This window comes from Erithacus rubecula (assembly GCF_903797595.1).
Source record: "Erithacus rubecula genome assembly, chromosome: 1".
NCBI lineage: Eukaryota > Metazoa > Chordata > Aves > Passeriformes > Muscicapidae > Erithacus > Erithacus rubecula.
The window spans coordinates 57,322,879-57,338,582 of NC_136658.1; the positions used below are offsets into that span (position 1 = coordinate 57,322,879).

Consider the following 15,704-nt stretch of genomic DNA (forward strand, 5'->3'; position numbering starts at 1 on the left):
ATCAGGTAATGTGGGCACTGGAGCAGCCTGGCCTCCCTCCAGTGTGGGTGCTCATCTGCTTGGAGGCTCCTGGAAGAACTCAATTTCTATCTCCAGTCCCAGTGGGAGTAACTCAGGCCCCTTTGCCTTAGGTGACAGCCCACTGTATGCAAACCTTAACAATTATAGCTGGTTTGCTGTGTGGCTTTGAACGTGCTGCAGTGCAAACACTGGTTAAGGCAGGAGAGCGCTGTTTGGAAAGATCAGCTCTCTGGGTGACTTTGGGCTAATATGTCATCCCTGGGATTACACACAGACTGGACCTACTCAGCAGTGGCCCCTCAGGATGTGTAACACAACATACTTCAAGTTATAAATGCAGAAGAGATCAAATAGTTTGGTAATAATTTACTGTGGTTATTGCTTCTGTGAATTATAAATTTTCCAAAAGTCAGAGGTGTTCATAGACAGAGTATTTGCTCTTCAGACAAACACTCGAAAGGCTGCTTTTAAGAAATAAGATTTTTAGAGAACAAAAGGGGAAGCGAACACTATGAAAATTTAGTTAAATGTAAATGTGTTAAATGGTACATGAACTAGTCAGGTTTTCATGATTTATCAGTTTTAAACTTCAAAGGCTCTGTTTAGCTTGCATTTTTAAAACTAATGAGTTTATCACAGCCAGTGGGGAAAAATGGTTCAAGTATATCAGCTGTAAATTGGTACAAAGCACTAAAAGGGACATTAGCCTCTAATCAGATTCTAACAGTTCATTAAATCTGCCTTTCCTCCGTGGTGCTTTGTCTTCCCCCCTCCTTCTGCCTGTGCCTCCTGTGTAAGCCAGCCTTGTCCCTTTGCTCAGGCAGGCAAAACTTCCTCAGGGACCCGATGCAGCATCAGTTCATCCTTCTTTGTCTATGGGCTAAACAGCCTAAGGGATGTTTGATGATGGTGTATTCATGATCTTGTTGTAAAATTCAACTGTGCTGCCTATAAATCAAGAAAGCAGAGGGACCTCTCAGCTTGCAAAATAAGCGCTGAGGGAGCCTGGAATGCCACGCTGGCTCCTGCTCTTTCTCCGCCTCAAACCACACCCAAACTGATGGGGCTCGGTGACACCTGAGATCTGCTGCTGATACATAAACAGTGCACTGCCCTTGCTGGGGAGAAAGATGTAAAGCCATGCACAATTTCATGCAGCTTCTTTGTGCCATCAGAGACCCTTCCTGCATTTTTTCCACCTCGTGCCTCAAACACTGAATAAAGAACAAGGTGCACAAAATAATTTGCTCAGCAAACATAGGAGGAACTTGATTTTTTTCCTCTTCTGTTGTGTCAAGCATTGAAAGTACAGTAGGTGCACAACAGTAGCATAGCATGAACTGAGACATCTCAATAGCTTGACTGGTTTTCATTCTCACATACTTGAATGCAGAGGTGTCCTGCTGAAAATTACTTGTTCAATCTGAAGTTTTATTGCTCTAAGCTTTTAGATCTTTTTATGAATTATCTACTTTTAAAGGAAATAGAGATTGCACTTGCTTATCTGCTTCATCGTCAAGTTTCTTCCTGTCCTGTAGTAAGTAACCACAGCTCTGGGTGCTGAAATACACAGGACTCAAAGTGAGTGTGACAGGGATTTAAGCAGGTCGTTTGCTCTGCTTTTGGCACCATGTTGGAGTACAGCCATATCAGCTTCACTGCTTTTCAATGTGTTCTTTAAATGACAATAAAGGACTATACAAAAACTAACAGTTTCTGCAGTATTTATATCCTGGAAAGTGGAGATCCTGGGATGAGGTGTATCGGTTGGAAAAAAAAAAAAAAAGTTAAAAGTAGTTAAAATTTTTAGAACATATTTTGAAAGCTCCATTCAGATGGACCATTTTCCTTAAAATTCCACTGAAACAACCATGATAAGAAAGAGGACTATGAATTCCTTATGAATAATGGCACTACACAGTGCTGAATGGATCTGCTGCCTGTGAAACACAGGGAAAATTTGTTTTCCATTGTCGTGGAGTTACTGAGGACTATGAGGTACTAGAGCAGAGGTGAGTGTTCGGTCTAGAGCCTTCTAATCAGGCATGTAGATTAATAACTGACAATGAATGAGTCACTTGTAAGTGATGTGTGCTCCAGTTACACTGTTTGAAAAATAGGTGTGATGTCTCTGCATTTCTGTAGCACTGATCAAGGTGTCTGGATTTGTAAGGTCACGTTCTAGCTCGAAGGATAAAATGTTTTTTATTCTCTCCATGTTGTCCAAACTAAATGGCAGCTGAAGACACATGCTTTGAAACATCAGCCCTGAGCCTTGGCTGGAGAAGAAAGTTGATTCAGGTTGAGGTACTGTTTGAATTGAAGGCACAAGAGGTTGTTCTCAATGTCCTCGTGAACTGCTCCAGTAACTGTAGGAATGTTGATTCAGGGAAGAACAGTTCTGCAAATCCTTCTTCAGCTTGAAGCCCTTGGCATATAGTGCCCATAAATACATGGACAGTGCGTCTTTTTAACTTGCTTTTTTATCTCTTGTCTCAGAGTTGTGTGGAGATTGTCACTGACAAATGCTGATAACTTTATAAGACAATGATAAGAAGTTTGAGCAATTGTGTGTTAATTTATAATGTGAATGGGTATAGGCCTTCACTGTAACTTATCTCCATATGAGCCTATGCTCTGTCTACCAGAAGTACAAATGTTTTGACTGAAATCAACTCTACCTAAGTATACTGCCAGAACCTTCAAACTGTTTGACACCACTTCTTTCCTTTTCAGTTCTAAAGCAAGGAATTCATATACATGTACCTGTGTAACTAATTGCAAATTACACAATAGCAGTTGGAGATTATTTTTCCTTACTGCTTACAAAGACTTAGTTCTCTTTTAAGGATAACTGAAAGTGTGATTTACTGTTTTAGCAGAAGTAGTAACTTGGCAGCTACTCCTTGAAATCACTATTACATCCTCCTTGTTAACTTCGTTTCTGCTGATTGAAACACACTTCTGCAGTATCATAGAGCTTAAACCAGTGAATTGAAACAAGTGTTTTTTTCATAATTTTTTGATTAACCTTGTCCTTTTTTGCCTTAGGACATCAGCGCCTTTGAGAACAGAATGTTAATGCTTGATGGGATGCCGGCAGTCAGAGTCAAAACAGAGCTGCTGGAATCCGAGCAAGGGGTAAGCAGAGGCTTGTGTGACCTCACTCAGTAACCCTTCCCCAGCTTCTCTGTGGTTAGCTGTCCCTCCCATTTTCTTTTCTGTTTTTCTTTATTTCCACTGTTCTGGAGCGTATTTTCTTGGGACTTGTACTGGTGAGCATCTAGTCTGATCTGCTGGGAGCACAGAACAAAACTCTGCAGAAGACTTACTGAAATTGTCTGGGATAGCTGAGATGCTGTTGGTGTAGTTTTACACCTATTAAAAAAAGGTGCAGTTTAATAAAAAAAAAGGAAAAAGGAATAGATTTCAGCAAAGGAAACCAAATTCATGTCTGGAAAGTCCATATATATATATATATATATATATACACACACACATATATGTATGTATGTTTGCTCCTCTGCCTTCTGGGGATATTTGTCTTACTGTGATTGTTTCATCATTTATATGCTCTTCCTACTCCATTTTCTGTTTGTGGAAACCTGCTCTCTCTGGTGAAATGTACTTGTTTATCATTAAGATAAGAGGACTAAAGATGGTGTCATGTCAACTGCTGAATACAGGACAGAGCATGAATTAGGTTTTGGGGTTTTTTGCAGAACTCGGTGTTGGAGTGATAGTTTTTAGGAAGATGGGAGGGTATTTTCTTGCATATGTGGTATCAATGATTGTACATTACAGCCAGGGTATCTGTATTTAATGGATGTTTTTGTTATCATGAAACTTTGTTTCCTTGTGTATATCATATGTTATTCCAAAGAATCCAAGCCAGTTTACTCATCTGAGGACTGCTGTCTTCAACAAGCAGCCTAATAGAAGCAGCAATGCTATTGCCTTGTAGGGATTTGCCTGATTCTGTTGCTTGGCTTTTTTCCCTTTCTGCTATTTTCTCAGTTATTTAATTGAGAATTTAAATGATATGGAAGAGAGAGAATTAACTTTCAGGATGACTTAATTTTAAATACTTGCAAGAAAATACCAGTTATGCAGGGTAATTTTGTGGCTTTAAGTTTGAGAGGAAGAAGAAGGTTGGCATTTAATTGAGTTCTTGCTCACCTCTGCCTTCTGGAGAGCAAGTGCCCTCAGAAATTACTCCAATGCAATGTAGTTTGTGTGAATATAAAAACTGAGTTATTGTATGAGCCACTATGATGAAAGGACAGATCCATTCATTTTTAATACTTTCTGAATGCTTTGCATTATGTCTTTGTGTGTAACATAAACGTTTCTCTTTAGTGTTCAGAAGACAAAGGTTCCATTGGCATTTGCCTTTGTACAGTTTAAAATAAATTCTGTGCCTGATACATTTTGCTGGATTCTTTATGAAGAGTACTTCCTATAGTGAAGCTTGGGTTGATACTGGAAGACCTTCTTGGTGTCTTAAGAACTGGAAGGGAATGAATGATCTATATAATCTTTTAATTTCCTTAGAGTTTTTTAATAAAATTTTATGGACTCCTGTATAAGCAGAAAATGATGTCATTTTTTCCCCCAGTGACTGAGCCATTGGACAAAGAGGTCGTTTGATTTGGAATTTTATGCACTTTGGTACTAATTAAGTAGTGTCTGGTCAAGAGTCTCTGGCACCTTTATGATTCTTCATTAGGGAACAATCAATAAATACAAAATGAATTCTCCAGTTCACTAACAGAGGAGCTGGCCATTAGGATGGCAGTTTTCCAGCAAGCAGTTTAAACTCTAAAGAGAGCTGGTTGAAACAGATGTTTGGCATGTACTTTGGAGACTGCTCTGAATATGTAGGTGTTGGTATACATAACAGGGACAAGTGTTTAAAGGATGCGATTACCAAATTCAGCATGTGCAGCGAAGATGGATATCATAACTGGGAAGCATGGAGTGGGAACTGAAGTGTGATTCAAGCAGTAGGAGTTTGAAATTTTGGTGTCTGTCTGTGTTGTTCCAGTACCCAAAGTCCCTGGAGTTGCATCTCCACCACAGCATATGTATGTACCGGGAGATGTGACTCCTACTTGAAACTTGGGGAACTAAGATTATATTTTGAGTCTTCCGAGTGTAACGTCCAAGGCTTTGTCATTTAGGAGCTAAGCACCAGATAAACTTCCAAAACCCAGGGGAAGACATTTGGGATTTTTGCTGTTCTGGCTTGGTATCAGCTGCAGTCTCTAGGTTTGCTCTAGGCTTGCAAGGGCAAAAGTGAGACATGTTTAAGGGTTAAGGATTATGAAAAAAAGATTTCATCTGTGATTGGAGAATCATGAAGGCAGTATCAGTTATGGAGGAGTGAAACCAACAGGGTCTGGAGCACTGGTGGTCCTTGACCAGGATAGTGAGCATTGCTCTATCAGACCAGAGAACACTGAGTTGTCATGCCTTGCCCATAAGACTTTAGGGTGCTCTTGTCTTAGAAGGGCTACAGCTGCACTTTGCATTGTCTCCTATTTAAGTCTGAGCCCGTACACATAAAAATCTTCTCGATTTTAAAGAATTTTTTAAGGATATGTGCCTGTTCCTTGTAGGAATATTGAGTGTTTTTCTGCAGGACACATGAATATGTCATCCAGAAAAGGTGTTTTTTCTGTAGTTGTGCCTTGGTTAATCCTTCTTGTGATTCATGGCCTCCGAGGTGGGCTTCACAGACAGGACCTTACTGGGGGAGTTTGGGTATTGTCTGGCTATTTATGAGTGCAGGACTGTGTTGCACACCCAGCTGGTGCTCCCCTTCACCTATTGACTAAAGAAGTAGAAAATACCCAGCTTAGCATTCTTGGTAAGGTGAATGCTACCAAGATCATTCCAAGAACTTGACAATATAGAAGTAAAAAAAAAAATAAAAACTAAGAAAGAAGGAACATTCCCACCTACAGCACCAAAATGAAAGTACAGTTGGAGAAAAAATGTTTTTATATGAACAGCATCAGCTTTTAACCTTGAGTTACTTTTTCACTTACTTTTTGTAACCTACAGTTGTGGTGAAAAAATGCACCATGTGGCCATGTGCATTTCATGTGTAAGAAATTCATCTTCCCTGTATTGCTCTGGGCAACTTGGTCTTTGCCAGGTTGTCACTTGACTTTGTATGGTGGTAGTAGAAGTCATGCATGATGTAGATGAGAACCAGGACAGAGCAGATACTGGCATTTCCTACTGTATTTGGATACAAAGTTAGGCAACCAACCTTTTCTATTCCTTTATTTCTTTTAATTTGCAGACTTCAGTCTTGTTGCAAAAGAGGCTAAGTGTAATGCAAAATTCTTTTCAACCATTTGTGTGTGAGCTCCAAGATCTTTTAACTTTTGTGTTACATGTTTTGCTTTGTTTCACGATTCCTCTGTGTCTTTTGCCGTATTGTGCTCTGTCCAAACTTGGTCTGATACTGCTGAAAAGTTTGTAAGAAGTTTTCTTAAGTAGTAGTTTCTCAGTCCTTACACTGTACAAGTGTTACTTATCTAGAGTGGGTGAAGGTGAATTCAAAATGCAAAAGCAGTAAGCAGAGAAAGTGTAGTCCAGCTGAGATTTTGGGGTAGTCCTGGGAGAATGAAACTGTGAGGTACTCCCAGCTGCAAAGCAGCCCAGTCTCCAGCTGAGTCTGAAAGGAAATTTGAGCTGATTATCAGCTGTGCCCCATGCACTAGATCCTTGGAGCCTGTGACTGAAGAAGAGGTGAGCAGGACTCTAGAACTGCAGCCTATGTTGGATAAACCTTTACCAACCCACATTTAAGGCACTGAGTTCAAGTTAGATCATTGTGGGAGAATAGGATTTAGGCAGTCCATAAAGAAGACACACCTTATGACACTGAGGTTTCTAGTCAGATTTGGAGCAAAGAGGTATTTACAAGGGATATTTTCTCTTTGCTTTGGAAAAAGTCAAAGCAATTCTGCATTGTTTTATTGTCACAAATTTAGAGAAGTTTAATGATTTTAAGAAGGCCATCAGCATTAGCAAGAACACATGCTTATTTTTCCAGTGAGCTACTGTCCTTAATTTTGCACAGGAGATTTAATGCAGTCTATTGTTTGAGGCTTCAGGAAGACACAGTCCTGCTTTAATGACTTTATCACAAGTGGAAAAAAAGACATTACATAAAAGATATCGCATCGCCCTTTAACAAGGCTTCATTATTATCTCTCCTACTGTGGAACAGGAGCTAGCATTGCTAATAAATTGGGAGAATTACTTTAGAAATATGAATTTGCTTATCATTTAATATCCTCCAGTGACCTACAACTTTAGATCTTTTGGGCTGCAGTATAATCTTTCTCAGTTACCAGCTTCAAAAAGGGACATGAAGAAGGTGGTCCCTCCCCATAAGGCTGAAGGTGAGGTACTTCAGCAGGAAAAAAATAAAAATTCATTCTTTGTCTGTGCCAAAAACTATTCTGGAAGTAATACTTCTTATTGCAAAAATGCATGGAAGCTGGATTAATGTATTGGTAATGGAGACTGGGTGGAGAAATTATTAGCTGGCTACTATTAAGAATTTAGGATGAATAGTGTTGATTGGTTTCAGTGTGGAGTTTGATAGTCTTGCTAGTCATTGCAGAATGTGGCCCAGTTTCTAAAAATTGGTAAATGTGTGCAATTTAGTGTTCAGTTTCACTTTTTCAAGTATTTGCTGAATTGGGCTGTAAACTGTTGTTAAATGTGGGACTTAATGTCCCACAACCAATCTTCAAATACAGAGAATGATGAACTGCTAATTTTCATCAGTCTTTTTGTTTCCAGATCTGCAGTCTCATCTGCTCCTTTGCCTGCATTTTGTCCTCTCAAATCATCACTGGAAGATTATATATCTTGCTCTGAATTCTTCTCCTAATTCTTCTTGATCTGTCTCCATTTGAACCACTTATCATGGCTGAATTATGAAAAGAAATTATTAAAATGACAGAACCCTTTAACAAGCCAATATTGTTCTGTCTTTCATAGCCAGCCAAATTATCTTCTTCTCTCATATCTGAAGAATGCTATCCATCCTTATGCTGTTATACATAAACATGTTTTACCTCAGCCTGGGTAATACTGAAATAAACCTTTTATTTTTAAAGATTTCCAAAAATACTATTCAGTTGTGAGAACAGTGACAAAGCTTGCTCCATGACTATATGGGGAGCTGTTTTGCAGTGATTCATTCAGCTTGGGTACATTCTTTGTATTAATAGAAGAAGGAGCACTTCTGATATTTGCTATTGTAATTTGTGAGTTTCTGCTTCATTCAATTAGTTATTTGTTTTCTGAATTACTTAATGTTTAGCGTGACTGATTTGGGGAAACAAGTTGCATATGACAGTGCACATGAGTCAATCTCTTCTGCAAAGAAAGCCCTTCTTACTTTCTGTTGGTTTTCTTCACCTTGCATTTGGCATCACTCACAGCATTATGAGATGTTAGAATCACAGCTGGTACAATTAATTGGTAGCTTTACAACACCTTAAATGTAGAATAGTCTTCAGAAAAAGGTCGGGATCTGACTCCAGATCCAGTAAGGACCTAACCTAAAGAGTGTGATGCAGAGGGGATACACTGTATTTTCTGAGCACTGCTGAAGCTTGTGCTTGCACCCAGAAGGGTGCAAGGCACATCCCAGAAGGGTTATGTCAGTTGGAGTAATTGAGTCAAATCAAGCATCACAAGCTGATGAGTACTGCAGGTGCTGTTTCATGTTGAGTGGAAGTTTGCATAAGGAAAAAAGGTAGCCAACTCCTACATCTTTGCTGTCATCTGGGCATTCTTGCTCAATCCATTGCTAGTGATTCAATGACATTGGGAAGCGTAGGGTCAGCTGATCACTGCTCCAAGAAAAACTTACCCAGAGGGAGAAAGGGAATGGTTGTGTGTGTCCTGCAAGTCATACTTGCATGTTGAGTCATGGATATCCTCTATTATATGAAGATGGGGAGAGTGGGAAAAAGATTGTGCGGTGCTGCTTTTGATTAGACTTGGTGACCTGTATCTGGAACTACATCCTGAGACATCCTTACTACTTCTGGGACCCCGGCTGCCCACTTTTGGCATGTCTCTGCACTGCTACATTATCAAACACTGAATCTTTTCAGTGTTTCCTGTTCCTTATTCCTTTTAAAGTCAGGTCCTGTGTAGAGAGCCAAGGGGTTTTATTGTGGATGTAGGTATGGTTTCCTTGATTTTTTTTTTTTTTTTTTTTTTTGTTTTATTTTTCCTCTCCAGTGATCAGATCCAGAAATGCAATAGAAAGGTAATAGATTTAAGATTAACAGCAAATGGTACCTTAACCAGCTCAGCACACTTGCCAGGCAGGCTTTTTGCCAAGTTAACCAAGACTGCAGACTAAAAACGAAGGTGGAATTGTAAGATGTATGATGCTGTCTGCAATTCACACTAAGTGAAGTATCCCAGGTCCTCTGAGACTTAATTTACTGACCACTGTCTGCCATTGCTTTCCTTTCCTAGGCAGCTAAGTTGACTGTTGCAGAGAACAGCAGGGAATGTACTCCTTATTTTGTGTGATATTGTTTGTTATATGTATGGTAGGAACAAGGGGATTTTCCCTTGTGGGTGACAACTTAGTTGTGTGAGGTGTTGTACCAATAAAGGGTGGTCCCAGGGTATCTAGGTTTAGTTACTCAGAAGTTTAGACAGTTTTCTAATGGTGCTCTTCAGATATTAGTGACTGTGCTTATTAGGAATTCAGCAGCAAGTGTAAAGGAGTGAAGCAGAGGAAGATCTCTGCTCCAAACAGCTTGTGTTTAGCCAACAGTGCTGTGCCCAGAAGAGATTTCCTGTGTCTATAGTAATAGAAGGGCAGCAATAAGATGGTTTCAATTACAAGGAATTTAGATTTTTATGAAGAACTATATAGTAGAGGAAAAGGATAGTACTTTATCTGCCAAGACTGGAGAAAGTTTCATAGATAATGTGGGATGTTACCCAGAAACTAACATACCTTAATATTGTTACAGTTCCATAGCAAAAATACAGTTACAGAATATATCGTCTATTAGATACATGAATTTATAAGGTTTATGTGCTTAAATAGATTTGAAAAATAATGTTGCCTTTGGGAGAAGAAAAGTTGAGTCTTTGATTGGAGCGTAGTGCTGAAGTTCATTGCAAAATTATAGTTTGGTTGTCTTCTATCCCCAGTCAACTATTTTGTGAGCTCACCTTCAAGCCAATTTGCTTTTTTGATGACATATGACCTCTCAGCTTGCTCTGCTACCAGAGCTTATGAGGAGAATCTTCTGGAAGATATATTCAGCTGAGAAACTGGGCATAAAGAAAACAAAGTATGATATATACAAGCTGTATATCTGTCAGTTACTGTAGATTCCTAAATCTACATTGTGGGTTGGAAATAGAGTTCTTTTTTCAATATGTGAGAAGTCAGCATTTCCATTACTGCACTAAAGAACTTGTTGAAAATGGTTCAAAAAAAAATCACAAGAAAGATTTTAACCATTCAAATATCTACAATTAATATAACTTTCCCTGATAACCCAAGTTCCCATGACACTCCTGTGTGCTCCATTTCCTTCTCTTTGGGGAATCCAGTATTGACAGTGTAGCTGTAATTTTGATTGAGTTTGCAAACCTAATTGAGGAACCAGTGAGGTACAGATTTTTGCTTTTGTGCATCGTACCAGAAGGGTATTAACATTGGGAGCTCAGAGCATGCCATATATCAGCTGGTATACAGCACTGTATTCTAAAGTCCCGTTGTGTCTCTGCCTCAAAACTGTCACAGGTCTGTGCTGTTTCATGTCACAGGGCAGTGGAAGTCTAAGATACAGCAGTGAGCATTTTAGGCTTCATGTGTGAAACTATTATTGACATATGAAAAGCTGTTACTCCTCTCATCTGCCCTGATTGGGCACCTGAAGTTTAATTGAGGTTGCAATGGCTGTGAAATTCAGTAAGCTACAAGTGTACATAAACTCTCTGTTCCTAGTAAGAAACTGAGGACGGTGAGTTGTTAGGTAATCCTGCTTTTCTTAAAATAAAGCTACCTTGAATTACCTCTCATTTGCCTCTGCCTCATGCCATATATGCATGGATAGTGCAGGCTGCTGATGCATGGTAACTTTTGTGGTCCAGAGCTCTTGAGTAAAAATGTTTCCCATTGAAATGTCTCTGTGAAATAATTGTTAATCACAAAATCTTTAAGTTATTTATGTAGGAAAAAAGTTAGTCGTTAGGTTTCATTTTGTTTTACTCACAGGTGAGTTTAATGGAATTTTTTTGTTTGTTTTAATGCTCATTAGAGTAGTTAGTTCATTATGACAGTCTGTGTTGTGCTCACCAGGGCACGTTGGTATGTTCAAAGTAGAAATGAGATGAAAGTGACTGGACTCTTGTCCTTTCCCTTTGTTTTGACTTGGGTAAAGTGAAATCTTGCTCTCTTTCTGGCTCTCGATTGTAATTGCTATACTTTATTTCTTTAAGGACTCTTGAAGTGAGAAGTATTGTCTAAGTGTGCATTGTTACTATATCTTTATTATATGGTGGATAGCCTAAGAAAAATCAGAATAAGCCAATATAACTCAATAATTTAAGGTATTGCAAGCACTTCAGCATCATGAGACAAATGCCATTATATTATGAAAATACAAAAGTAATTTTAGGCCCTGCTGCTCATTATGAGAAATGATTACTTTTACTTTTCTCTTGTTCATTGATGTTCTGTGAGCTTTTTTTTCTGTTGGAGATTGTCTTATAAGTAGTCTTTTTAATGTATATTTTACTCTTGTTCTGTGTCCTGCTGGGGAAGTACTGAAGTACAAAGAAAAACAAGTGTTTCTTAAAGGGTAAACAGTAAAATTACTGCGTGCTCTTGAAATTTGGTAGCTTTAAGAGGGTTATGGAGACATACTTGCAGCTTCTGTTGAATTGGTATTTGCCAGTTTGTCTGCAAACCCCAAGCTCAAAAGAAACAGAATGGGACTCAAAGTGTCATAGAATCATTAAGGTTGGAAAAGACTTCCATGATCAAGTCCAGTCTTTGACCTGATACCACCAAGTGCACTAAGCCGTTTCTCAAGGTGCCATGTTTACATGTTTTTTGAGCAGTTCCCAGTGTGGTGACTCCGCCACTTCCCTGGGAATCCTGTCCCAACACTTAACCAGTTTAAGTGAAAAAGTTTGTCTAAATATCCAACCTGACAAAGTAAATCCAAATCACATATGTGGAGTATGAAATACTGTTCCACAGCAGAAAGCATGCTGTGGCCTTGTTTTAGAAATGTACTGAATATTAAGCATTCAGCAGGGAATGTAAGTTTCTGCTTGTTTTTTAACAACTGAAGGAGTTCTGTTACTTACTCATGGCACTGACTCGGGGCCAGGGTGTACCTGCAGGAACCTTAAATCTATAGAAACTGCAACCATAATCTCTAGAAGTCTTTAACAGTCTTCAAAATAATCGCAAAGAATCAGTTGCATTAAATGTCCTTAGATTTTAAGGCAAAGTAATGTATTACATGTTAGGTGATACATTGCAAATGATGCTTGTTCTTATGAAAACCCAATACAGAAGGGAAGGGATGGAAAAGGCATAGATAGATATAGATGATAGATAGATATAGGTATAAATACAATTGTTTAGATATAGATTAGATTTAGATATAGATATGATTGTTTAAACCCTGCTGTTAGGCTAATATGCAGTACTTCTGCAACAAGAAAAGTTTTTGTGAAGTAATGAACTTTAAATATTCTTTATGGACTAATTTTATTTGCATCAAATGCTGGGGTGAAGCATATATGAGAGGGTTTATTGTTGATTATGTAGCCTAATTTTTTAGTATGTACCTTGCTTTCACTCAAATGATTTCTAAAACCATATACTTTCTAAAAAGATAAATGTTTTTGTTGTTATCCGTCAGTTAGTGGTGAATACAAATTACACCAGCAAATGTAGTTGGAACGCATCCTCTGTTAAGCTAACTTTCTGTTTAAGACTTACATAATAACATTATGATGAATTTGCCTTACTCATTTTAAAATAAAGGAAAATATCTTTTACCATCTAAAAGATGGATGGCATAGGTCAGTAACTAAGCCCTGAACATTTCTCTGGTGTGTTTAGGAGTTGCTGTTTACATTGAGCGTGTTCCTGAGCTGCAGCTCTTCTGTATCATGTCATTGCCAGAGAACACAATGACTGTGCACACCCATGGGTGCCAAATGCAATTAAATAAAAGCCCATGTGAAGGAGTACAGTGTAGGCAATAATGGCATGAAAGGGTGAAGAGGGATCACTGAAGGTCTCAGTCCTCGGTAACTGAAAGAAGACAGAGTGATAGAAATTCATGGTGGGAATATGTTGCCATGCCAACCAAGTAATTTTTCTAACAGGAGGAAACTGGTAATGAATAACTGCTGAGTGGGAGCTTTTAAGAGAAAAACATGCTCTGTGCAAAACCAAAAGGTTACATTTTTGATAATCACCCTTCACCATCCCCCCTATGAAACTGTGCACTGGCAATCTGTCTGTCAGAGCTTCCTGCTGCCCTGTACCAGAGCCTGCTGTGCCCATCTGCTAATCTGGGAAGTGTCTGCCTGCGGTGTGGTGATGGGTACCAGTCCTGAGCCTGTGCTGCAGGCTGACCTGAGCCCTTTGTGAATTGTTTCTCAAGCAGCTGTGAAAGCCAGATGTGGGTTTCGCCAGTCTATCTCCCTTAGTAGCTGTTTTGGGTGTTCCCTTAAATCACTGACTAGCATATTTACTTTTTGTCTTCCCTATTTCTTCTAACACAATGTGAAAACTCTGCAGAGAGCTGGCATCTTTAAAAAATACTTCTTTCTAAACCCTGATAAGCCATGTGTTCTGGGACTTGGATGTGTGTTGTTTATGTTTTGTTTGTAGCTCTTTATAGCCTTCTGATTTTATAAAAGGAGGAACAAAAAGAGACATTGAAACTTTATCTAAAATGTTGATATTTCTTTTTGTTTGTCTAGAGTTATTGCAGAAGGATTTAGTAGTGCAAGGCACTTGTGTTACTTTACCTCCAGTGCCCTTAGAGCAGTGTTCAGCTTGCACTGTGATCTGTGTAGATGAGTACTCCACTGTGAGGGTTTGTGCACTTAGCCTGATATGAGCCACCTCTGGGATCAGAAGAAGCCAGACGTATTAGTAGGGAGCACTTCTGGATAAATTTGCCTCTGCTGAGTTCTGAGCTGCTGCAGCTAGGATACTGGCATGGCCAGGTATCATGGAATCATAGGATAGCTTGGGTTGGAAGGAACCTGAAAGAACATTTAGTTCCCCCCCTTGGCATGGGCAGGGATACCTCCCACTAGCTCGGGATCCTCAAAGCCCTGTGCAGCTTGACCTGGAACAAATAGCTCTTCTGTCCACCTTGTTGGATGGCTTGTTCTCCTCTGCTGCCTGCTCTCAATTCCCTTCTCCTTCTGTTGCGAACATGAAATCTCTGCTTTCTCTGCTTTCTGTGCTTTTGTTTTAAAGGATGCCCTCTGCTTTTTTGGACAGGGTGCAAGGAGTAGTTACTTACCTTAACAAGATTTAATACTGCTTGTAGTAGTAGCCTTACTACTAGTTGTAGTGAAGACTAGGTCAGACATTTGAAGAGGGTGTTCCATTCCTTTGTTCTTCCCACCTCTTTCCCTCCCCAACTCTTCAACTGCCATCTCTGAACTGGTGCTGGTGACTGTGGGATTGCTTAGTGAGCCAGTTCAGCCTGATAGTCTGACATAAAAGTAGTTTGAAGGGAAGAAGTGAAAAACCCAACCAAATTGTGGTTTTCTTAGGAGTTAGGATAATGCTGAAGTAGTCTCAAAGCAGAGTGTGCAAGAAAAGGAAAGAGTGATAGCATGTGTTTGGGTATGTGCTACCCTAATTCATGGCTCGTGCTCTTAGTCATGCCATGTGGATGAAAGGCTGGGCTTTGCTTTTGCAGTTTGCAGGTGCTAAGTGACTGAACAAGGAAGGCATTTTGACTCCAGCAAAAGACAACTAAGTGACACAGCATGAAAGTATGGAGCAGCCTGATAGCACAGCCTGTACTTATTAGGATGTTGTGGAGATTTCCCTACAACTCTGTTTTCTTTGATGGAATCTTCTGCTGTTTTTTTTGTTTTGTTTTTGAATCTGTTTTTATGAGCGTGAGAGATTGCATGTGGAAAAGAACAGCAGTTCTCAGATCACGGATCTCTGTCTGAGGCTCATCCTTTATAGCACCTCTGTGTAACCTGTGCTGTTGCTGGTAATAGAGTATATCAACATTTGCAGCCACAGAAGGATCAAGGCGTTTATGAGGGTGATGTATCTGTATGCTAGAAGTCTTGGGAGCATGTCATGCAAAAACAAAAAATAAATTAAAATGCAGTGTCAGAGATCTCTTAAGATTTTTGCATCATTGTCTCACACGAAACAGTAAGATGTTCCTGGCATGACTGAACAAAAGCAATAATGTGAGAGTATCATTATTTATTTTGTCGACCTTCTGATTATCCCTAGATGTTTCCCAAAGCAAAGGCATCCTCAGCAGTGAGGGTTTTTGTTTTACATAGTATCAAATAGAGCAATTTCAAGGAGGGAAGCTGGATCTACATCATGTTTTCTTCTTCAGTAATGGTATCCCATA

At 39.3% G+C, this 15,704-nt stretch overlaps 1 protein-coding gene across 4 annotated transcripts in view; it reads left to right on the plus strand.

The window, feature by feature from the left end:
• Positions 1-15,704, plus strand: part of KLF12 (KLF transcription factor 12) — a 226,778-nt gene that overhangs the window by 84,505 nt on the left and 126,569 nt on the right. For all 4 annotated transcript variants that reach the window (XM_079312989.1, XM_079312987.1, XM_079312988.1 and 1 more), the window contains exon 3: positions 3,073-3,162. In XM_079312989.1, the coding sequence (XP_079169115.1) occupies positions 3,073-3,162 (90 nt within the window). The remainder of the gene's footprint in view (positions 1-3,072; positions 3,163-15,704) is intronic.